Below are 25,771 nucleotides of genomic sequence, written 5' to 3' on the forward strand. Positions count from 1 at the left end.
ATGGTCCTTGCCCCCCCCCCTCTCCCCTAATGGTCCTTGCTTCCCTCCCTCCCCTAATGGCCCTTGCTTCCCCCCCCTCCCCTCCCCTAATGGTTCTTGCTCCCCCCCCCATTCCCTAATGGTCCTTACCCTCCTCTTCCTTCCTGCCTATGTAGCGTGGCCGGGTGGCGCGGAATGCGGGACAGGAACTTCTGTTTCCTGTACCCGGCCGCCGGCGGACTGAAGGGAAGTGCACACTGAGTGAGCACTTCCTGTCATTCCGGCGGCGGCCGGGTACAGGAAACAGAGGTTCCTGTCCCGCGTTCCGCGCCGCCCGGCCACACTACATTGAGAGACCGGCAGGAAGGAGCGCTCTGCGCCTCCCTCCTGCCTGTCACTCAAACCCGGCCCGCCCTCCATACAGCAGTGCTGCGCCGCCTGGGGCTTGCCAAAGCGCTCAGGCGGCGCAGCATGAGGAGCCACAACGGGGACTCCGGGCACCGGGATCCGGCGCCCCCTGCTAAGGTGCGCCCAGGCGGCTGCCTAGGTCGCCTTACAGGTGGCGCCGGCCCTGTACTTAGGAGTTAAATCACTTTTGTTTCTGTTTAAACAGTCCTAGCCACACCTCTCCTGTTTGTAACACGCAAAATGGTTTAATATTTCAATCGTTATAATTTATTTTGGTTGGTATTTCATCCGCCGGACACACGGGAACCCATAACCCCTGCTCGTCTGAGATCGCTCCTGCTTGCTTTACCGTTAGTTTGTTCTTCTGCATTTGAGGTCTTAGTATTAGTAAATTATGCCCCTACTCGCTATACCGCGAGTAGGGGCATGTCTAGTAAACAGTGAGCAGCCTGTGGCTGCTCACTGTAAAAAAATAATAAAAACCTATTGGCCCCCACCCCTAAACAACGGGTGGGGGCCCTAAAGTAAAATAAGGGGGGAGACCTACTGTCCTCCCCCCGGCCCCCACCCCTGCGCGTTGGGTGGGGGCCATAATGATAATGAGGGGGGGGACCTACTCTTCTCCCCCCCCCCCGCCCCCACCCCTGGGCGGTGGGTGGGGGACATAACGGTAATGAAGGGGAGGGACCTACTTCAAGCCATCCAATCACAGTGCTCTGTGTCATTTTACACAGCGTGGGAAAGTTCTTTTTTTTTTCGTCAGGTTTTTTTTTTGCGCTCTGGATTTTTATTTTATTTTAAGTTCGACGGGTATAATGGATTTTTATTTGCCCTTTTTTGGGGCTGAAAAATGAAGATTTTAGAAAAAAGAAGACATTGAATGGTAAGTTTAATTTTACTTTACAGGGTAGTAATTGTATTCCCCCCTCACTATTTTTTAGGGTGAGGGGGTAGGTAGGGGCTTTTTTATTTGGGTGGGGGGTGGGTGACTAGGGGCTTGGGGACCCCTAGTCACCTTTGACGGAGGGGGGGGGGTTATTTGATTTAGGGCCCCCACCTGCCACCCAAGGGTGGGGGGGGAGGACAGTAGGTTCCCCCCCCACTATCATTATGGCCCCCACCCGCCGCCCAGGGGTGGGGGCGGGGGGGGTAGGACAGTAGGTACCCCCCATTATCATTATGGCCCCCACCCGCCGCACAGGGGTGGGGGCCGAGGGGGAGGACAGTAGGTCTCCCCCCTTATTATCATTATGGCCCTCACCCGTGGTATAGCGAGCACAGGGGTGGGGGCCGGATAGTAGGGATAGTAAGGATTTTATTTTACAGTGAGCAGCCACAGGACATGGACATGCCCCTACTCGCGGTATAGCAAGTAGGGGCATTGGGGAGATTTTATTCAACTTTATACTATTATGGAGGTCATATTGACCCCCATAGAGTGAGAGGGGGACCTGGGGGGGTTTAGGAAGTGGTGGGGAGTACTGCTCCCTGCCGCTTCTATCTTTACATATTACAAGGAGGGAGCTGCCAGACGGTATCTCCCTCCTTGTAATAAACTGAACGAACAAACGAACACTGATATTCGGTGTTAGTTTGTTCGTCTGATTTTTTTATTCATTTATTCGTCTGTCTGATGAATGAATGAATAGATGTAATTCCCGTTCGCATGTCCAGGTGTTTCACTGGGCATGTTCGGGAATCTCACAGTCTGTCTAGTGTGGGCAGATGACGTGTCCCACAGGGACTTCACCTACCCACACAAAGATGGCGGCGCCCTGAATATAGATTGGGGCAGAAAATACAGATTAATAAATAGGTAATCTGGCTGGTTTAGGGGCATTTGGGGGTGACTAAGGGGTCAATTGGATGTAGTGGAGGCGGGAGGGGGTTAAAAAAAAAAACGGGTTTCGGCATGACAGTGCCGCTTTAAGTAAAGTAATATACCACCAGGCAAAGCAGAGCATGCTATGTTATCGACAGCATCAGGCATAAATACCAACTAGCATTTCCTATAACAGTGATTATGACATGGATGGCTTTACAGTCTGTTTAAAGGAACACTATAGTCACCTAAATTACTTTAGCTAAATAAAGCAGTTTTAGTGTATAGATCTTTCCCCTGCAATTTCACTGCTCAATTTGCTGTCATTTAGGAGTTAAATCACTTTGTTTTTGTTTATGCAGCCCTAGCCACACCTCCCCTGGCTATGATTGACAGAGCTTGCATGAAAAAAAAACTGTTTTCACTTTCAAACAGATGTAATTTACCTTAAATAATTGTATCTCAATCTCTAAATTGGACTTTAATCACATACAAGAGGCTATTGCAGGGTCTAGCAAGCTATTAACATAGCAGGGGATAAGAAAATCTTAATTAAACAGAACTTGCAATAAAGAAAGCCTAAATAGGGCTCTCTTTACAGGAAGTGTTTATGAAAGGCTGTGCAAGTCACACGCAGGGAGGTGTGACTAGGGTTCATAAACAAAGGGATTTAACTCCTAAATGGCAGAGGATTGAGCAGTGAGGCTGCAGGGGCATGTTCTATACACCAAAACTGCTTCATTAAGCTAAAGTTGTTCAGGTGACTATAGTGTCCCTTTAATTATAAAATGCAGCCACAGTAACCACTTTTGAGGCTGTCAGAGGGTTCCATGATGTGTGCCTTGGGTGCCAGTCATCGTGGGATGTTGGGGGTTATACGGGTCATGTTGGAATGCAATTTATTCCCATGCCTGGGGATAGTCCCTATGAGAAGGTCCTCTGAGTTCCAAAGTCCTGTCAGAGGGCACCATGGTTGCGGATTGCCGCGTCTCCCGGTCATCTGGTGTGTGTAAGCGCGGTTCCATTCAAGCCGCAGTGTTCGGGTGTGGGCTGCATTATATTAGGGTCGATGCTTGGGTATGCCGTCTCTGGGTACTCCCCCTTGGTTGGTCTCTGGCCCCGGTGATAGGGAGCGCTGGTTAGGCGTGCTGTGGTGGAGCAGTCACTGAGCCCTCATCTGGGGGTTGCCTCTGCTGTGTGAGTGGAGAGACAAAGTGCAGGTACCGTTTTTCTGTCCTGTCTGTGGTCATTTATCAGGATTGTCTTCCCAACTCTGCTTCCATGTGCCATAGGGGTTTCTCCATGTTTAGGCTAGTGGAGTTGTTATGGCCCCGCCGGCGGCTATTTTAATGGGGCCACGTGGGAGCCGTTTACCTTCGGTGTATAGTCGCCCTGTAGCTGTGTGCTAACGACATCTTGTCTGGTGGGGACCGGGTTAACACCCACCGGCCCAGAAGGGGGGTAAACGAGACCGGGAGGATGCCAGCTAAGTTATCGTAGTAGCCAGATTGGAACACGAGGCAGCGGCTGTCCGCCCCGCTCTCCTCCTGTGTAGGCCTCAGGCCCCAGAATGTCTCTCCAGGGCCTAGATTCACCCGGTAACAGGTGCTCCAGCTACACCGGGACAATCCAGGACTCTGTACCCCGAACCTCCAGAGTTCTCATGCAGCACAAGGTGGGTATTTTCCCCTGAATTAGCTTGATTCCTCAGGAGCTTCAGCAACCTGCAGCCTGTCGGCATGGCCGCCCGGCCCCGCCCCCCGCCTGATGTAAATTTAAACTGCCAGTAGCAACACTTTGCCACATATTTACTAAACAGTGTAGGCCCCATGAATGCCTGAATACTAAGAGGGCAACTATGAAAAATACATATAAGTACTGAGGCCTGGTGAACATATGCAACAAATGCTGCATATAACCAAGGCCATGTGGGCTGACAATAATAAGCAACAAATATGAAAACGGAATATGGCATAGCATTTATTAAACAAAAGAACATAGAGTGACTATCTAAATTGCATATTCTAAAATACGATATGTTCAAATACAGTAAGCATAATGCATGAACCAAATTGTGATATCACTGTGATTGAAATAAGCCGTATTTACGTTAGTAGTGAAATTCGCCATATCCGAGTGAGGAAGGAATACGGACTGAAATGCTAATGCCACCCTGGTTAGTGAAAGGCCAAATGTGAGCTGAATATGTGTGGAATGTCAGTGAACACATGGCCCAACACAGACCAAAGCGAACAAACGTACGGTTTTGTTGAAAGAAAAAAACATGCGAACAACAACAGGAAAAGCCGCGGCCGGGCCGGGCCGGATGTGGCAGTGCCGCATGAGCTTCGATGGAGGGCTTTTTTTCTCTCAAATGAGGTAAAATTCATACTTGAATAGACCTCACTAGGCCAAGACCAGCTTGCTTGTTTCTTATTTTGGAGTTCAGGTAGTGTATGTTGATGACCTTTGAAGCAGAAGTAGATGATTCTGTACTGAACCAGGAAGTCTCAGCCCAGAGGAAGGGGAGGCCTGTGAATTGTTAGGCCAATTAAACCCCTCCAACAACTACAGGCTCCACCTTTCTATATATAACCAGCACAGACACACACTCTCACTGATGCACTATTTAACCAACACACACACCCTCTCACTGAGACACACAATCAATGATTTAACACACACTAATACACATTCTTTCACACACAATCAATGATTTAACACACACTAATACTGAGTGTGACGAACTGAGCCTTGTCACGTGTGCTCGGAGGGGCCTGCTGGCCAGCCTCTTACCAAAAGACTATGGGCCCTTTAAAAACTATGTGAACAGACTGGGTTCATGGGATTTTATATTTGGTTCGGGAACCGAACAGCCACACGAACCGGAGACCACCCTGGAGCTTGTTAACCCCTTAAGGACACATGACGTGTCTGACACGTCGTGATTCCCTTTTATTCCAGAAGTTTGGTCCTTAAGGGGTTAAGCCTAATTGCTACTTTGTAGCAATTTCCACCGCAGTGTTCTAAGTGTTCTTCTGGGTGGCCGCAATTCCTATGGACGACCGTGAGGTGGCGGCCATCTTGTTCGCATGAAAGCAGGCAGCGGTGTTTGGGCATGAATCTCATGGAACTGAAAACAGACACAGAAACTCCCGAACACCGCTGGACTTTCATCATTGCCTGCGTTCGGTTCTATAACACTTAGAAAGTCGCTGTTCGGTGGAAACGTTCCTACAAACAATGGGATCAAACTCCAGGGTAAGACTATTGACCCTGTTCGGTAGTTTGTTTGTTTTTAAACTACCGAACTAGACTGACTGCAAGCCCTGATTCTCTGGAACTGTTTTGGGCATGAGACCATGCAGGCGGTCGGTCAAATTATGACTTCCAGGAAATTCCTGAACCCCTGAACTGATCTGGGTAATTTTTGGATATGTTGGTCACCCGGATCAGGGCTATCACGAGATGTAACTTTTTTTTGTGTTAAGTTATTTTTGAGGTTTTGTAAAAATGTGTTTTTTTGTGCCTGGAGATAATGGAGTGTAATACAGTGCTTGACTCAATTATCTTCCTGGCATAGGGGAGGGATTGACCTATTTTGTATGGGAGTGTCCTGGACCTGAGAGCCAATGTAATTGTGTATATCTTATTACTGTAGTCTACAATCAGTTCCAGGGGGGAGTGGCCCTTGCACGGGGACCTGCATATAAAGCCGGTTGTGGCTGCCATTAAACAGATTAATTTTACCCTTCATGAAGTCTAGGCTCATGTTTGGGGGATTGGAGAGCTATATTCACTCTGGGGATTGCTATAATCACTATACTCCCTTGGATCACAACGATTGCTCTTGTAAGAGCAGACTGCTTCGCTCTCTGGACTAGGAGAGGTATACCCACTGGAAGCTGGATCCTGGTCTTGGGTCCAGGGTGGGTGGAGGACAGTGAGACCCCAAGCAAGCTGCGGTTTGTGGGGTTTATGGTAGTTATGGTATTCAAGTGCAGTGCTTATGGTACTCAAGGATTACTCGGAAGCAGTGATTGATGGAGGTACCTGGTCGAGGTGCCAGGCGGTCCATCACACTGAGTAATACACATGCACACATACACATTCTCATAATCACATTCCTTCACACACAGACAAACACACACAAACTCTCACTCATACTGACACACTAACACACACAGAGGCTGGCAGATATATACGAACACACATACACATTCTCTCACAAATACATTTTTAAGTATAGTGGTTTTTACTCTTTGGGAGAGCTGGAGTGGATCCTCTCCCTGGGGTCTAGTGGGGCTGCTGTAATCTTCATACTCTTCCTTCACAATTTCCTTGTGAGCTCTTTAGTAATGCCGAGGCTGGAGTGAAGTCATATCCTGGCTGCTACTAACTGCATTGTCAGACTCATCGTGGAGCACCTTATGGTATGGTAGCTGGCTGGTCGGCTCATGAGCCTCCTTTGACAGGTGGAAGACAGAGGGTCCAGTTGCACTCATGACCTTAGCAACCCCTGTTGTTCTGCCACGGGCCAGAATACCATCCCATAATGCATGGTTATGGACCTCTCCCCTTTTCTTTACCTATGCCAGTGATGGCTAACATTGACACCATAAATGGTTTCTGGACTACATTTCCCATGATGCTCAGACATTTTTTAGAGTCTATTGGGGTATTTTGACTCTTTTCATGCAATAATTTTACCATCAATCTATGCCAAATTAAAAATAAAATAATTTGTGATTTTTTTGACACACACAGCGCAATTTAAGAATACATGTACGGAGAGCTTTAAGGGCTACTGCCAAAGAACACCCGAATATGTGTTCAGCAACATCTCCTCAGTACAGTGATACCACCCATATACAGGTGTTTGGAATTCCATGGGGGCTAAAAGACCTTATTTGGAGGGTACACATTCCTGTTTTCCCAACTTGGAATTCTACCGCTGATCCTCATGCACCCATGTCCTATTTGGGATATTTTTGAAGTCGGCCAATGTAATTTACCTCATCAAACCATATATTTTTGAAAAGTAGACACTCGAGGGTATTTCAAATGGTGGTTTTTTAACACTTTCCATGCACTAATTCTACCACTAGTCTTTTTCAAACTTTTGGGTAGTCATTTGTTTTGTGTTATTTTTCTCTCACATGGTACTTGAGGCATGGACTCTCAGTTCCTGTTATGTGTTACTGACAAAGAACACCCCAATATGTGTTCAGCAACATCTTCCGAGTGCAATAGTGCCCCCAATGTACAGGAGTTTTTGCAAACTTACAGGGGTCAAATGTAGGGCTTTCCCCTTTTTCCATGTTTTCACATAGAAATTTGCCAGATTAGTTTGCTTGGCCTATGTTGCCTTTGAGACCGTATAGCAGCCCAGAAATGAAAATTAACTCCATCATGACATACCATTTGTAAAAGTAGAAAACCCACGGTATTCAAAATGGGGTATGTTATTTGTTTTTGCATTTTTTATTTTACACAAAAACTGCACTTTTACTGGTAATGTCATCGTTGTGATCAGTTTTACTGTTTTAAACACTCCTATTTGTGTTCAGCGAAGTCTCCCGAGTATAACAATACCCCCCATTTTCAGGTTTTATGGTGTTTTTGAAAGTTACAGGGTCAATAGAGGGCTTGCCCAATTCAGTTTGCCAGATTGGTTTGCTGGGTCTGTGTTGCCTTTTGAGACCATATGGTAGGTAGTAGCCACTTAGTCACAAAAGCTGGCCAAAGTTGGAATTTTTATAAAAAAAAATAAAAAAAAAAAATAAAAGCCTTTTCAATAGATTACATACACACACACATATATATGTGTGTATATATTTTTTTTAACACACTTATTTCCTGTATATGTATAATATATTATAATTAAAGCATTTTATAATATATTATACATATATAATGCATATATATGATTTCATATAGTATTTTGAGATATATGTGTATATATAGTATACTTATAATGAAATCACATACATGCATTATATATGTATAATATATTATAATATGCTTTAATTATTTTTACAATATATTATACTTATTTAATATATGTATAACATTTTATTTTTTTCTACTTTTTAGCAGCCTGGGGGACTGCCTGACAGCTCAGACAGTCCCCCTGCTGGCAGCTCCTAGAGTCCTATCATTTTATATTAAAATATATATATATATATATATATATATATATATACACACACACACACATACACACACACACAATATACATTATTATTATAATATATATATATATGCGCGCACACACACACACACGTGTGTAATTTTACTATTAGTATTTTTATATTAATATATGTATATAGTAATAAAAAAATACACTTAGTATGATGTGATATATATATTATATTACACACATATATATACATACACAAAATTTTTTTTTTACTTTTTCATCAGCAGGGGGACTGCCTGTCAACTCAGGCAGTCCCCCTGCTGGCAGCACTATGGACAGCTATTGTGGCCATGTGACAGACAGCTGCAGAGGTCAGAAGAAGACCGATTGCCGGCAGGGGAACGGCGGCAATCGGTAAGTACATGGGGAAGGAGATGGAGGGGTTAATTTTAATTATTTATTTTTTTAACATTTACTGAGTGCCTCAACCCCTTGAGGCACTCAGTGCAGGCAGAGCATCGGAAGCCTGCCTGAAGGCTTTCAATGCTCTGCACTACACTACCGGGCGCCACGTGTGGCAACCCGGAAGTGATCACTTCCAGCGCTCATTTTGGCCGTGGACGTACAGGGTACATCAGTGGTCGTTAACGTCCACGGTCACTAAGGGGTTAATAGCCAGCATGGTATTAGAAAGGTATCATTTATTTTTAACCAAAAGTTAAAATCCCCCCACAAAATAGCAAAAATATTTAGCAAGCCGAAATGATAACATGAGTCATGGTATTCAATACATTCATAATCATGTTTTTTTTATTATATTTTATGATGTATTTATTCTCTATTACTGCATAGTTGTACAATGCAGACAGGATCGCATTCTCTCTGTAACATAAGCTTACTTAATTGATGGTTATCAAAATAATTTCAGGAATCAGGCTACTTAAAGTAGACCCAAGCACAATAAAAGTCCTTAGAGGGAAGAAGACAAATGTCAAAGGAACAGGAGCATACTGTACTCCACTGACTTTACAGAGATAAATGTTTTACAAAGAAGCAACCAAGGATAAAGCCATTTGCAGCGTCTCCGACTGACGTGTGTGAGATTCTCTATTGACATCTGATGCACAAAATAATAGAATTAAAAAAAAAAAATACATCCATTGGTGGCACAATCCATGAAGTCTCAGAGAAGAGGTCAGTGACAATGAGAATATTGATTGGGGATATAACATGGTTGGTTGTACTAAAAACAATGTCCTGTGCTTAATTCTGGCCAGCCATATGGAAATGTTCTATTGTTCGGCCTCCTGTGGAGAGAAAACCAATTAGAGTATAAGAATATATATCATCAATATATGCAAACAATGTACATTTATGCATTATTCATACTGAGTACTGTAATGTTCCTATTACCCAGAGAGTATATTAGTGATGGCTTCGTAATTCGAAGCAAGATTGTGGCTCTCAGATTCCAGAACGAATAAGCAAGATGTGATTATTATTATTATTGGTATTTATATAGCGCCAGTTTATTCCACAGTGCTTTACAATAAGAGGGGAATTTACCAAATGAGACAAAATTTAACAGGAACAATAGGTAGTTGAGGACCCTGCTCAAACGAGCTTACAGTCTAGAGGAGGTGGGGTATAAAACACATACAGACCTTTGTTGTTTGCCTTGTTTTCAACTTTAAGAATGAGAAAACTGTATTGCTTTCCTTGGATTCAAAAAAGCTGTCATAGTCCTAAAGGGAGAAAAGAAAAAAAAAAAACTCATAAAAAATTCTGGTGAGTTGGACTAGAGACGAAGTTTGCACGTAAACAAAACAGCTTGCTGTCCCAGAGGTCAAATTGTGCTCTGCCGTCTGTTATCAGACCCATCTGTTTGACTGTAGCTAAAAAAAAACCTAAAAAAACCTAGCTTTACAAATAACTTATTTTAGTATACTTGCATATTATATATTTTGACGCAAAAAATAGAATATAAAATATTGCTTTCACAGACAATACATATTCAAAGAGCTTTCTTATCAATGTAAAGAAATACAATGTTAACATCACATTCATACAGCATATATTAGAGAGCCATATACAGATATAAAAACGTGCAGTTACTGTAAATATGTATTCGGAGAACTAACTCAGTAGTTTTATATGCCAGTACATTTATAAATGCCATTTCATCCAATACCTGGTGCTATGCCTTGGATAAATGCTAAAACCAGACAGTGGTGGCTCTAGACATTGTGAGGCCTTAGGTGAAACTCAAACATGTGGCCCCCCAATAATACCCATAGTGAAAATAAAAAAGTAAATAAACAGGTGTTGCAGTTTTATTGAAGGGAGAGCTTGCAGCACTGGCTACAGAAAGCTAGTCTGTATTCATAATTCTGAAGCTTGCAGTGTCGCAGATCCTTGTGCCACTGCGTTGTGAGCTCTCTGACTGGAAACAAAAGTTTTGTTTTGACAAAAAAGTTTTTTTTAAAAATAGGAAAAATGTAATAAAATTAAAAGGTAATTTGACAAATAGTAAAGTCACAGATGAGAAAAATTATGTCATATAACCTTTCCCTCACATATTATATAATCGTTTTACATATAGGTTATTTGTGTGTTTCCTCATGTATTGAATGTGTACGTATATTCTATATGTTGCCACTTTATCTTTGCATTGCCCATACCATCCTCACATTGCAGCAATAGACACGCACACACTAATACAGGTTGCTGGGTGAGTGTGACAGAATGAGGGAGGGTGAGTGTAGAAGGGTTGGAGGAGCGAGTGGTGTGTGGCTGGAGGAGCGTGTGTAACAGGGTGAGGGTGATAGGACTGAGGCAGGGGTTCATGTGACAGGGTAAGTGTGGCATTGTTAGTGCGACAAAATTGGAGGGATTAGTGTAAGTGTGGCTGGGTGAAGAGGGAGTGACTGTGTGTGGAGAGGCTGGTCACTAAAACACAGCCTTCCCACACACTGTCACCTGATCTTCTTCCAGCCACACTCATGCTAGTCCCTCCAATTTTGTCGCACTAACCCCCCAACATTGCCACACCTACCACTGAAATACTTTTAAGCATTCAATTCCCTGGTGGTCCAGGGGTCTACCTCCCTGGTAGTCCCATGGTCTTGTTATCCAGTCTGCAGCTTTGCTGGGGTGCAGACAGACCATGTGGTAGGGGTCTCAACAAGCTCCTGTACTTGAAGTGTCAGAACGTTGCTGTGGTAAACCTAACATGCCTAATTACTTATTTTCATGTTAAGAAAAAACACAGAATGCAGACCAAAAAAAATATAAAGAAAAGTTAAAGAAACACTATAGCGTCTATCTGACCCATGCCCCCCCCCCCTTACAAATTTTATTTAATTTTTTTAATGCTTTTTTCCACCTCTCCGTTGTCATCGCTAGGGAGAGCCAAATGCTAAATCTTTTACATTTCAGGGTTAAGGGAACAGAGGCATTGCACCACTGAAATGAAGTGGTCTGGGTGCCTAGTCCATAGGTGCCAAAAGTCCAGTGGCGCATCCAGAGCCTGATCTCGGGAGGGGCACTTGTAGATTAACAGTTTGACAACTTACCTGAGGTCTGCTGGGACATGGGGCTGTAGTAGGGCATAGGAGCAGTGGTGTGTGTGAGTGGTGCAATGTGTAAGGGGTGCAGTGTGTGTGTATGTGTGTGTATGTGTGAGGGGGTGCGTGGGTATGGGGACAGTGCGTGTGTATGGGGACAGTGTGTGGGTATGGGGGACAGTGTATGGGTATGGGGGGACAGTGTATGGGTATGGGGGGACATTGTGTGGGTATGGGGGGACAGTGTGTGGGTATGGGGGGACAGTGTGTGGGTATGGGGGGACAGTGTGTGGGTATGGGGGGACAGTGTGTGGGTATGGGGGGACAGTGTGTGGGTATGGGGGGACAGTGTGTGGGTATGGGGGGCAGTGTGTGGGTATGGGGGGCAGTGTATGTGTGTAGAGTGTGTGTGTGTAATAAGGGTAGAGGGGCTTTTTTTTTTTTAAATAATATACATATATATTTTTATTTAATTAAAATAAATATTGATGTCCCCCCTCCCTTCTCACCCTTACTGGGAGGAGGGGGGACATTTCTTGATCCCTGGTGGTCCGGTGGGAATCCCTGGTGGTTCCAGTGAACTCTAGCCCGGGTCCTCTCTCCTCCCTCTCCCTGCCGGCTTCCAGCACAGTGGGGCTAGCGCCTGCATGTGCTGGCAGGGGAGAGGGAGAACGTTGGTTTTCTCGGAGGGGGGCAATTGCCTCGTTACACTGTGATGTAATTCCAGTAAAATACAAGTTTAGCAGGCTAAGATTGCCACAAGGCATATGTATGTATATGTGTTTGTAGTATCAGTTACTTAATTACACGTAGCTAAGATACTGTCATCACTGTACTGACCAGGTGCAGGAATGTAAGAACTGGAATTACGCGTCCCTCTCCTTTGTATCAGATGAGCCACGTGGTTAGACCGGATGGATGAGTTTAGACTCTATTCATTAAATAGGTTAAGGGTATGTGTGGGTGTAGTTAATTGTGGGAGGAGCTACAGTGCTATATAAGGAATGTACTCTATGTATTCAGTACTCAGACTTTGCTGTATTTTGGTGACGCTAGTCCCTCTGAGTCCCGATCGGTGATCCAATAAAGAATCTCTTCCTTCCTGAAGAAACCTGTGTCCATCTCTCTGTGCTTGGCTTCCGTCAGTTTCTCCGGTATCATTTGGTGCATTGGCCGGGAAGCTCATCGTTCAACGGTAGCTGAGAGGCAGAGGCGTGAGACGGTCTATCTTTGCCCACGTTCTCTACGGCTGCACCCCTGAACTTCTGCGTGGACCTCCCTTCGTCTCGGCGCCACTGGTCTGTTGTCCAGGAGATCATCGGCCTCTACGTGAGAAGTGCTGGGGTGTCCCCGTCGATGAGTGTGAACTCAGGTTCAGGAACGAGGAGGTAAGATAACTGCTGTTTTAGACGGCAGGACCCGCTAGGGGTATACCGATTGTGCGGTAGGCCCAAAGGGGTTTTTGAATCTGTATCTGCCCCCTCTGTCGGAGGGAAGGAGCGAAGGCGCACCGCTCGATCGAACGCTCTTTAGTCAGACCGTTTGATTTGGTTAGTCAGGCGGGGTCCTGGTGTAAATAGCCCTAGCCGGACACCGGTGTCTTGTCTAGACTAGCGTTCTAGGGTGTATATTACGTTCGCTAGGTCGGAGGGACCGGGAGACTAAGCGGCGCCTGTGTAAATTCGGTTCGCTAGTTCTCATCCTATCTGGGCTAAGTGGGAAGGCGTGTAAATTTGGAACCCACTAGACTTTTGATAGTACGACTAAGAGGCGCCTGTGTAAATTCGGATCTCTAGCTCGTTGTATAGTGCGACTAAGAGGCGCCTGTGTAAATTCGGTTCTCTAGCTCGCTATGTATATGTGGTGATTGGGCAGTGTGGCTAACCAAAACGGGTGTATATAGTTTTAGGTAGTCCATTCAAGGTACTGGCCAATAGTTTAGTTGGGAATTGTAAATGTGTTAACGATTGTTTTAGTAAAGTGTATATCTTGTTAGATAGCGCGAGCTCAGCCGTCTAGCGAGAGTGTTAATAGTGTGTTGCTGTATTATAGTGCACGGTACCATAACCCTGTATATTTACTGACATTATATAATAAGTACTAATCATTGTCGTCCATTGCATGTTTAACACCATAACCACTAATAATTGTATTGTGACCTTAACTTGTGCTTTGACCTATGCTAACCGTACTGTAACCGCTATTTGTAAAAGACGATGTTACTGGGGTGTGTTATAGACGGGTAATTCGTATATAGAGAATTATAGCGTGGGTGACTGTGTAGTTACGCCAAAGGGCATAATATTGATTATATAGTGACTGGTGTAGCAGCTGTGTGTGTACGGGAATTCCCTGAGTGTTTATTGTTATTGTGTACGTTTCACTTGGTAACCGTACCACGTGGTGCTGTTGCCAGAGGAAACGGGTGTGACTGTTGAATAGTACGCATGTATAGTAATCGTTGTCGACGACGTTCCACTGTTAAATATGGGTGCGTCGCAGTCAACGATTCCGGATCCCTTAGGATGTATGGTTAAGAATTTTAAAAAGGGATTCAAAGTTTGTGATTTTGGGGTTAAGATGTCCCCTGTACGTTTGGTCACTTTGTGCACTAGGGAGTGGCCTACTTTGGTTGCGGCATGGCCGCCACGTGGCAGTTTGGATCCAACTCTGGTACAGCGCTTACACGTGGCTGTATCAGGTAGGCCTGAACTTTACGGCCAGTTTCCTTATATTGATTGTTGGAGACAGGCCGTAAATGACTCGCCAAAATGGCTCCGGACATGCCACGAGGAACAGTGTCGCCTCATGGTAGCTAGGACTTGTTCGTCCACTAGGGCTGGTGTTAGGCCCATTTTGGACACGCCCCCTGAGTCCGAGATCCCTTTGCCGCCCCCTTACTTTCCGGTAAGAGGAAGTGACGCAAATACAGGAAGTCCTGTAACCCTTCCCTCATTACCCTCATCCACTTCCGCTTCCTCCTCCAGTACAGGATCCACCCCCCCTCGTACTAAATCTCCCCTTCCGGAACCAGAACCCACCCCCATTAGAAACGAATATCCTGATTTGGCGCCACTTCAGACTTCCGGTCAAGCTTCATCTAGCTCGGCCCGAAGTGTTCTATTCACTACCTTTTCCCAAAACCAACCTCCCACATCCCCATACCCTATATCTCCCCGACCGGAACCCATGACTGACGCTTCCCTACGTAGCCCCATCCAAACCCGACAGTTGACTGGTGCCCAACAATTAAAGCACTATCAGATGCCTCTTCGCTTAAATCCCGGGTCAGCTTATATCGATGCCGCAGGTCAAATGGCACACGCTGACCCTGTCTTCGTATATGTCCCTTTCACCACTACCGACCTTTTAAACTGGAAGACCCATAATTCCTCGTATACTGAGAAACCACAAGCCATGACTGATCTGTTCACCTCAATAGTACAGACACATAATCCGACATGGGCTGATTGCCAGCAGTTATTAATGACTTTATTTAACAATGAGGAAAGGACAAGAATAAATCAAGCAGCCATTAAAGCATTAGAGGATAGAGCCCGTGCTTTGAACCAAGCTAATCCAGCAGCATGGGCCGCAACACATTATCCCAACACTGATCCCGATTGGAACGTAAATGGTGCTGATATGGTTCAACTCAGAGCCTATAGAGACGCTATAATTGCTGGCATGAAAGCCGGAGGAAAGAAAGCCATTAACATGTCGAAGACAGTTGAGGTGATCCAGAAAAGCGATGAAGCGCCCAGTGTCTTTTATGACCGATTATTGGAGGCGTACCGCTTGTACACCCCCTTTAATCCGGAAGACGCAGACAATTCCCGAATGGTTAACTCCGCCTTTGTCAGCCAAGCTTACGGAGATATTAAGCGCAAGCTACAAAAGTTAGAAGGGTTTGCAGGTATGTCAATCTCCCAACTAATGGAGGTAGCTAATAAGGTCTATATGAATAGGGAAACAGAAAGCAAGAAAGAGGAGGAGCGCAAGATGCGTAAAAAGGCTGATATGCTAGCGGTAGCGATCGCAGGCGTAGATAAACGGGGCCCAGATAGAGGCAATAATAGATGGAGTAGGGAGCCTTTGAGTAGGGATCAGTGTGCGTATTGCAAGGAAGAAGGGCATTGGAGGAACGAATGTCCGCAAAGAGAGCAGTACGAGAGAGACCAACCCAGGGCAGGCTACGGAAACTTTAGAGGCAGAGCGAGAGGTAGAGGAGGCCCCGGAGGGAGTAATGGTTATAGAGGGAGTAATGGGAACAGAGGAAGTGTTAGGGAAGACAGATATATTCCAGCAGCGCAAAGGTCCCGCGATAGAGAAGGTAGGGACTTCGTAGGATTGGCTGACACGGTCATGGAGGACTATTGATACCGACCGGGCTCCATCCCCCTTGGTCGAGCGGAGCCTATGGTCGATGTATCAATAGGGGGGGAAAAGGAGTGCGTTCATGATCGACACTGGTGCTGAACATTCAGTGGTGACTAATCTAGTTGCTCCTCCATCTGGAAGGACTATTACTGTGATAGGAGCAACTGGAAGAAGTGCTGAAAGACCGGTTCTTAAAAGTCGACTCTGTACATTGGGAGGCCACGTAGTAAAACACCAATTCCTTTATATGCCTGAATGTCCAGTCCAATTGCTGGGACGTGATATGCTATCCAAATTACAAGCGCAGATTACGTTCCTACCAGATGGAACAACATCTTTAAAGTTTAATGGACCTTCAGGTATTATGACTTTATCCGTACCAAAGGAAGAAGAGTGGCGACTTTATACAGTGTTGACTAGCCAAAACCCTAGGAGTGATGAGACATTATTTAACATACCAGGAGTTTGGGCAGAGAACAACCCACCAGGACTGGCCCGCAATATTCCACCAATAAAAATTGAACTGAAACATGGGGTTTATCCAGTGAGCCTAAGACAATATCACATTCCGCAGAAGGCTAAGAAGAACATCCAATCCTATCTGGATAAGTTCATACGGTATGGTATCCTAAAATTCTGTACTTCCCCCTGGAACACCCCATTGCTGCCTGTTCAAAAGCCCGGCACAGATGAGTATCGACCTGTGCAGGACTTAAGAGCAGTCAATGATGCGGTTGTTAGCATACATCCAGTTGTACCCAATCCATATAACCTGCTTGCTTTAATTCCGGGCGGGGCTACTTACTTCACAGTTTTAGACCTCAAAGATGCCTTCTTTTGCCTCCGAATTGCCGCAGAAAGTCAATGTATTTTTGCTTTCCAATGGGAGAACGCTGTAACGGGCTCAAAACGCCAAATGACTTGGACAAGACTGCCCCAAGGGTTTAAAAATTCACCTACCCTATTTGGTTCAGCCCTAAGTCAAGATCTATTGGATTTCGAGTCCATCCCAGGAGAGTGTGTATTGTTACAATATGTAGATGACTTGTTGATAGCAGCAGTTACAAAAGAAATCTGTCAGCAAGCAACGCACGATCTACTACACATTCTCTGGAAGGCAGGATACAAGGTGTCTAGAAAGAAGGCTCAGTTGTGTTTGCCAACTGTCAAGTATCTAGGATTCCATATCTCTGAAGGTCAAAGAATTATGGGGCCAGAGAGAAAAGAAGCTGTCTGCCAAATACCAATACCCAAGAATAGAAGACAAGTGCGAGAATTCTTGGGGGCAGCAGGCTTCTGTAGGATATGGATTCCCAGCTATGCGATACTAGCAAAACCTCTGTACGCAGCTATCAAAGGTACAGAGCACGACCCCTTCTTATGGACCCAAGAACAGCAAACGGCATTTGAAGATGTGAAGAAGGCTTTGATGAGTGCCCCAGCATTAGGTCTACCTGATCACACACGACCATTCTACTTATATGTACACGAGCAAAGAAGAATGGCTGTGGGAGTATTGACACAGTACTTGGGATCATGGCAAAGACCTGTTGCCTACATGTCTAAACAATTGGATGCAGTGGCCAGCGGATTTCCACCTTGTCTAAGAGCCGTAGCTGCAGCCGCCCTGCTAGTAGCTGAAGCCGATAAACTCACTCTGGGTCAAGAACTTTATGTACGAGTCCCACATGCAGTACAGACGTTGTTGGATTACAAAGGAAATCATTGGTTTAGTAACAGCCGTATGACCAAGTATCAAGCAATGTTGTGTGAAAACCCAAGAGTGCATTTAGAGACTGTAAACACCTTAAATCCAGCTACCCTTTTGCCACAACCTACTGAAAGTCAACATGATTGTTTGGAAGTAATGGATGAAGTATTCTCAAGTAGACCAGATCTTCGTGATTTTCCCATCCAGAACCCCGATGTTCAATATTACACCGACGGCAGTAGTTATGTGAAAGAAGGGATCCGCTATGCAGGATATGCAGTGACAACAATAGACAAGGTGATAGAAGCTCGGCCACTGGCGAAAGGAACATCAGCACAAAAGGCAGAATTAATAGCACTAACACGAGCGTTACAATTGGCTGAAGGTTTAAGAGTAAATATCTATACGGACTCTAAGTATGCGTTTTTAACCACTCATGCCCACGGAGCTTTGTATAAAGAAAGAGGACTACTGAATTCAGAAGGCAAAGAAATCAAGTACGCAGCTGAAATCCTACAACTATTGGAAGCAGTGTGGGAGCCGAAAGAAGTCGGTATTATTCATTGTCGAGCACATCTGAGAGGTGATGGTGATGTAACCAAGGGAAATCGGATGGCAGATAGTGCAGCTAAGCGTGCTGCTGAATCAGGAAGACAGGAGTATGTGGGGCATATAGCTGCTCTTATACCAACTCCACTGTCCCAATGGACTCCAGTTTATACAGCTCAAGAAGAGGAGTGGTTAAAGACTGAACCGGGAAAGTATCTGGAGAACAAGTGGTATCAGCTAGAAGATGGAAGAATAGTTATACCAGCATCGCTAGCGGTAGAAATTGTCCAAAATTATCACAACGGGACACATTCTGGGAGAGACAGTACTGAAGAATCTCTTAGAAAACATTTCTACATACCAAGATTGTCCAACTTGACTCAGGCCATTGTACGTAGATGTGTAACGTGTGCTAAAAATAATGCAAGACAAGGACCAGTAAAGCCACCAGGAGTCCAGTTTATGGGGGGACTCCCCATGTCCGATCTACAAATAGACTTTACAGTGATGCCTAAATCGGGTGGACATCGTTACCTGCTGGTAATTGTGTGCACCTATTCAGGCTGGGTAGAAGCATGTCCTACTCGTACAGAGAAAGCAGGAGAAGTTGTGAGATTCCTGCTACGAGAAATAATACCCCGATATGGACTACCCTGTTCTATAGGATCGGACAATGGTCCAGCTTTTGTTCACCAGTGCCTACAACAACTGACTCATATGCTTGGTATAAAGTGGAGGCTTCATACTGCATATAGACCCCAGAGTTCTGGTAAGGTAGAGAGAATGAATAGAACTATAAAGAACCAGTTGGCTAAAATGTGTCAGGAAACCCAACTTAAGTGGAACGTTCTCTTACCCATAGCTTTATTGCGAATCCGCAGTACCCCTACCAGAAGGATGGGCCTCTCTCCTTTTGAAATCATGTATGGGCAACCACCTCCCGTACTTGGTAACTTAAGGGGGGACTTGAGTCAGTTGGGAGAAGGAATTACTCGGCAGCAGGTTGTAGAGTTGGGTAAAACTATGGAGGAGGTACAGAAATGGGTACAAGATAGATTACCTGTGAATATTTATCCCCCTGTTCATAGTTACCATCCAGGAGACCAAGTGTGGATTAAAGAGTGGAATACTGTACCGTTAGGGCCCAAGTGGAGAGGTCCTTATGTTGTTCTTTTGTCTACCCCTACAGCAATAAAAGTAGCAGAAGTGACTCCGTGGATACATCACTCCAGGGTTAAACCAGCAGCAGTCGATTCTTGGCAAGTTACAGCAGATCCAGAGAATCCCTGCAAGATCCGGTTAAAACGCACTACTCAGTCGGAGTAACGAGGAATTATTGTGGATTACAAATTTTATTGTTACAGGTGTGAGTGAGAAGGCCATAATAAAGCCTGTCCGCTTACCATCACATAGTGTATAAGCCAGGAAAGTCTCGAAGGGACACCTGTGAAGATGAGCAGAACTCCATTCCCTGCAGCCCCTCACATCCTGGAAGCTGAGGCGCCATCGCACGGACGAAGACTGAGGATGACGGCGAAAGATGTGCTTTTGATAGTGTTTATTTATATGTGTTTTTATATTCAGGAAGGTAGAGGTACCGACACTCCTAGCTGTGAGGTATGCATTAAGACTACGAGAACAGGTAACCATATTTCCCAAACCCTAATTTGGCATTCACAATACGAATGTAAAGGAGATGTATCGAGATGTAGATACTTAAATATAGATTATAGTGTGTGCCATTTAGGAGTAGGAGAACCTAAGTGCTTCAGTCCGGAGTATCAGCCTCGTACAATCTGGTTGACTCTCAGGAATGGAGATCCTCAGGGGACCCTAATTAATAAAACGGTGTTAGAATCCGTACATTCTTCGGGTGTTCTGCTATTTGATGCGTGTAAAGCGATATCGAGTGGTAGAAAGCCGTGGAATGTATGTGGGGATCTTAGATGGGAGAGGACGTATGGGTCTAACGATAAATATATTTGTCTCAGTAGCAAAAATAAATATGTAAGTCCTAGATGCCCAAATAGAGATTATAACTTTTGCCCATATTGGTCTTGTGTGGGGTGGGCAACTTGGGGACAGACAGTAGACAAAGACATGATAGTGACTAAGTTGCCGACTAGCCCTTATTGTAAGTCTATGGAATGCAACCCAGTCCATATACTCATTAATAACCCCGACAAGTTCTTAGATAAGTATGGAAATTTATTTGGGTTTCAAATATACGGGACGGGTTTAGATCCTGGGACATTATTGTTTATAGGAATAGAGACTGATACGGTATCCTCCCAGACTCATCAAGTATACCATTCCTTTTACGCAGAGATGAGTATAGATAATAAGATCCCCCATAATGCTAAAAACCTGTTCATCGATTTAGCTGAAAGTATTGCCGGTAGTCTTAATGTTACCAACTGCTATGTGTGTGGAGGTACTAACATGGGAGACCAATGGCCTTGGGAAGCAAAGGAGGTAATGTCCGGTTCTGAGGCAGTTGACCAATTAATATCTACACAAGCCGATTATCATATGAGTGTTAGAGGTAAATCTGAGTGGAGATTAAAGACCTCCATCATAGGTTATGTTTGCATAGCAAGGAAAGGAATAATGTATAATACTTCTGTAGGAGAATTAACTTGTCTAGGGCAAAAAGCTTATGATGATGATACAAAGAATACAACTTGGTGGTCGGCTTCAAATGTCTCAGAACCATCTAACCCGTTTGCTAGATATGCCAATTTAAAGGATGTGTGGTTTGATCTATCCATCACATCTACCTGGAGAGCCCCAGCAAATTTGTACTGGATCTGTGGTAAGAAAGCCTATTCGGAGTTGCCACAGGACTGGGAAGGGGCATGTGTGTTAGGTATGCTCAAACCATCCTTCTTCTTGTTACCGATTGAAACAGGTGAGACTTTAGGTGTTAAAGTGTATGATGTGAATCATAGGAAGAAAAGGGGACCCATAGAGATAGGCGCCTGGGAAGATGATGAATGGCCTCCCCAGCGTATTATAGATTACTATGGGCCAGCCACGTGGGCTGAGGATGGTACCTTTGGTTATAGAACCCCTATTTATATGCTCAACCGTATTATAAGATTACAGGCGGTGGTTGAGATTATCACAAATGAGACATCACAAGCGCTCAATCTTCTAGCGAAGCATAACACCAGGATGAGGACAGCAGTCTACCAAAATAGATTAGCCTTGGATTACCTTTTGGCAGTAGAGGGAGGTGTATGTGGGAAGTTTAACCTAAGTAATTGCTGTCTTCAAATAGATGACGAAGGGCAAGCAATAGCTGAGCTTACTAGCCATATGGTTAAACTAGCGCATGTGCCTACTCAGGTATGGAAAGGGTATAATCCAAGTAGTTGGTTTGGTAGCTGGTATGAGTGGTTTGGAGGGCTTAAGGCAGTGGTAGGTGGAGTCCTACTAATTTTAATGTTGTGTCTACTCCTGCCGTGTCTTATACCCTTAGTAGTTAGGTCTGTGCAAAGCCTGATAGGAACTATAGCAGAGAGGAAGGCTGCTGCACAGATAATGGCCATATATAAGTATAAGGCTTTAGATCAGGGAGAAACTATGCAGGAAGATGAGTGTTGAAAAGATTCACATCATAAGAAAAGTCTGGTCTGGTTCATGGTAACCTGAGGTATATGCAAACCAAGGTTAAGTGATGCCTCAAGTAATTGTGAAATATCAGAGGCATCAAAGGGGGGAATGTGATGTAATTCCAGTAAAATACAAGTTTAGCAGGCTAAGATTGCCACAAGGCATATGTATGTATATGTGTTTGTAGTATCAGTTACTTAATTACACGTAGCTAAGATACTGTCATCACTGTACTGACCAGGTGCAGGAATGTAAGAACTGGAATTACGCGTCCCTCTCCTTTGTATCAGATGAGCCACGTGGTTAGACCGGATGGATGAGTTTAGACTCTATTCATTAAATAGGTTAAGGGTATGTGTGGGTGTAGTTAATTGTGGGAGGAGCTACAGTGCTATATAAGGAATGTACTCTATGTATTCAGTACTCAGACTTTGCTGTATTTTGGTGACGCTAGTCCCTCTGAGTCCCGATCGGTGATCCAATAAAGAATCTCTTCCTTCCTGAAGAAACCTGTGTCCATCTCTCTGTGCTTGGCTTCCGTCAGTTTCTCCGGTATCAACACCCCCCCCCCCCCCCCCGGGATCCGCCACTGCAACAGTCTTAAATTGGCAGTCACACATTGTGAGGTACTGTCCCTTCAAAAATGTGTCCTTGGGACATGTCCAACATTGAAATTTGCCCAGCAATTCTAATCTATGGACAGATTTCAAGCAGGATAAAGGGAACTCACCATTAGGTCCACGCAAATAACTCTTCAGTAGCAGTTTCATCAGGAGTTTAATTAAAAAATTTTCCCCACAGACTGTTGATGAGTAAAAAGCTTCAGAAAACAAATTCTTTTATAATTCTGATGTAATACTTAAAATACCTTTGTAAAACCTTTGTTTTTTTTTAAACCAGTCCGAATAAAATTGATCTCTACACATTGAATATGTTTTCAAGGTTCTTATGTGCAATTTATATAAACCTCTTTGTTGTCAAATGTAGGTGTTCTTTATGGCATCAAACGGCAAAATAGGCATGTTGCTTGCAGCTTCCATAATCTAGTATTACCGTCTTTTAGCCTAGATGACAATCAGCATGTCTATACATAATGAGCAGGAACAGGGCATTATTCAGGTCAATGTCTCATGCCCAAAACACTAAAATGAACAGCCAAGTTTAAACTTCACAGGATTGGGGATTTCCTTATACAAAAGACATCTGTGAATTTGATCCGAGCCCCACTCCGACAAAGAATGCAGCATTAGAAAGATTTCACAGGATTATGGATTGAAAGAGGATAACAGCCCCCCCGCCCCCTAAATTCTTAAAGAAACAGTCTTGGGAGAAAATGTGTTTTCATAGTTGTGTTGCACATAGTAAAATATGCTGTTCTACCCAGGTAACATCTGAATGCTTGCCCTCCACTAAACAACCATAATTGATGCTATAAAGGGCAGTGCTGTCAGACATGCATTTTCAGAACAAATGAACATTTCCAACTGCTTAACTGCCTCAATATAGCTACACTCCTATAGCTGGTATAAAATCTGTAAAAACAAAACAAAAACCTATTGATGGATCAAATACTTGATTTTTTATTATTTCTTCTATTTATTTATCTGGATGTTACTGCTTCAGGAAATAACGTAGTTTTATGTATTACCAGTCAACTACAATGTGTAAGAAAGTAAAATAGGAGACAGTTGTAGATAGAAATACTTGTGCACAATTCTTTACCTGGGACGGTTGACAAGGAGGTGTCTAGGGACAGGCCCCTTGATCAGCTCCAGTTTGAATAATTTTGGTATGCATTGCAATCTTTCAAACAGACTTGCTAAATGAACAAATGGAGAACTTAACTGTCCTGCAGCCAAAAAATTTAAACTAAGCATGTGTTGATGAGAACTCCTCCACTCCCTCCTGAAAACTATTTTTCGCCAAGATGTCTCTGCTCATTGTATGGTTCACACAATTTAAGTCCCAGAAAGCCTTCCAGCAGCAGTACTTATTTAGTTGTGTGACGCAAGCGGCAGTTAATACTAAGCTATAATTAAAAAAATAATTTAAGGTATAATTTACTCAGGTTCTCTTTCCACAGAATACCTCTGATTTCATAGGGAACTAGTAGTTATCAAAGAGCGATTTTTAAATGACGTGTTTTAATATTATACACAAACCATCCAAATGTGTTTAAAAAGTTGAACGCCTACAAATATACACGTACACACGTTTTCTTACTAGATGTTATTGTACAGAAAGACAGATTCTTACAAGTTTGTATTGAAAATTATATATGTATACTAGTTCATCATTTAATGTATCTGCTTTCAAATGATATGCTAATCATGGTTCCCAACCTGGTGCGCAAGGCATGCAAACAGTTTTTAGGCATTTCAAGTTCTGTTCCAAAGGAGTTACTGCCAAATGCCCCAGTCCAGATTATAAGTAATCCAGTTCCATCAAGAGACATTGCAACAACAAATATCCAGACACTGATAACACTATCAATCAATCTTGATATTTTGCAAATATTGTTTCTAGTTTACCTTGAACACTGATTGGATATCATGCTGTCCTGGCTGAGGTCTCGCAGAGCATGGTAGAAATATACTAACACTCAAATAAAAGAATGGTGAGAATTAGCAGCTGCCTGCCAGCAAATTTGATCTAACCAAATTTTCAGGCAGACAGTTGCAAATAGTAGCTATCCTTACAAAAACGTTAATAGCCAACTATTGACAGTTGTGAATTGTTTTATTCCCTGCAATAGATGAGCAACCCTAGTCTGGCCCACCTTTTCCCACATGGAAATGTTTAACCATCGTCTGTTATGTATTTTGTGCATACGGCTTTAAAAACAGAGCTTTTACATAAAAAAACTTTCTGAACTTTAAATATCTTTGTATTAACCCCTTAAGGACTGAGCCAAATGTACACGTTGTGATCAAAACGTAAACAAAAACTTGAATTTGCGCTATATGTCTGTTCAGGCGTAATTTCCCTCTTTCATATTATGTGCACCCATACTTATCATAGATTATTTTATTCAGGGGAAACCGGGCTTGCATTTAACATCAAATATTTAGATATGAAACAATTTAATATGAATAAAATATTAAAATAATGGGAGAAAATAATTTAAATTTTTTTTTTAGTTCTACGTGACATTCTAACTGTGAATGTCATAATACTGTTTGCTTTTACTGCAATAAAAACAAAACAAAAAAAAAACAAAAAAACATTTGTATTCAGCGATGTCTCACACGTAAAACAGTACCCCCTATGTACAGGTTTTTTTATGGCGTTTTGGGAAGTTGCAGGGTCAAATATAGCGTGTCAAAATTTTCAGTTACTTCACATTGAAATTTGAAAGTTAGCTTTAATATTTGTTTGTGTGTGAAAAATGCATAAAACTAATTTGAATGCCAATTTTCGCCTCTGCAATTTCACTGCTCAATTCTCTGCCATTTAGGAGTTAAATTATTTTGTTTCTGTTCATGCAGCCCTAGTCACACCTCCCTTTGCTGTGACTGACACAAAACAAAATGGTTTCATTTTTAATCTGATGTTAATTTGTATCTCCTGGTGTATAAGTTGAACTTTAATTACAT

The 25,771-nt window shown here is 43.6% G+C and overlaps 1 protein-coding gene across 1 annotated transcript in view; it reads right to left on the reverse strand.

Annotated features, from left to right (window-relative positions):
• Positions 1-9,139: 9,139 nt before the first annotated feature.
• Positions 9,140-25,771, reverse strand: part of SH3BGRL2 (SH3 domain binding glutamate rich protein like 2) — a 42,875-nt gene continuing 26,243 nt past the window's right edge. The window contains exons 3-4 of the mRNA XM_063441142.1: positions 10,016-10,096; positions 9,140-9,658 (exon numbers count right to left, since the gene is read on the reverse strand). Coding sequence (XP_063297212.1) covers positions 9,644-9,658; positions 10,016-10,096 — 96 coding nt within the window. The 3' untranslated portion in view covers positions 9,140-9,643. The remainder of the gene's footprint in view (positions 9,659-10,015; positions 10,097-25,771) is intronic.

This window comes from Pelobates fuscus, chromosome 2 (assembly GCF_036172605.1).
Source record: "Pelobates fuscus isolate aPelFus1 chromosome 2, aPelFus1.pri, whole genome shotgun sequence".
In the NCBI taxonomy this organism is placed as follows: domain Eukaryota; kingdom Metazoa; phylum Chordata; class Amphibia; order Anura; family Pelobatidae; genus Pelobates; species Pelobates fuscus.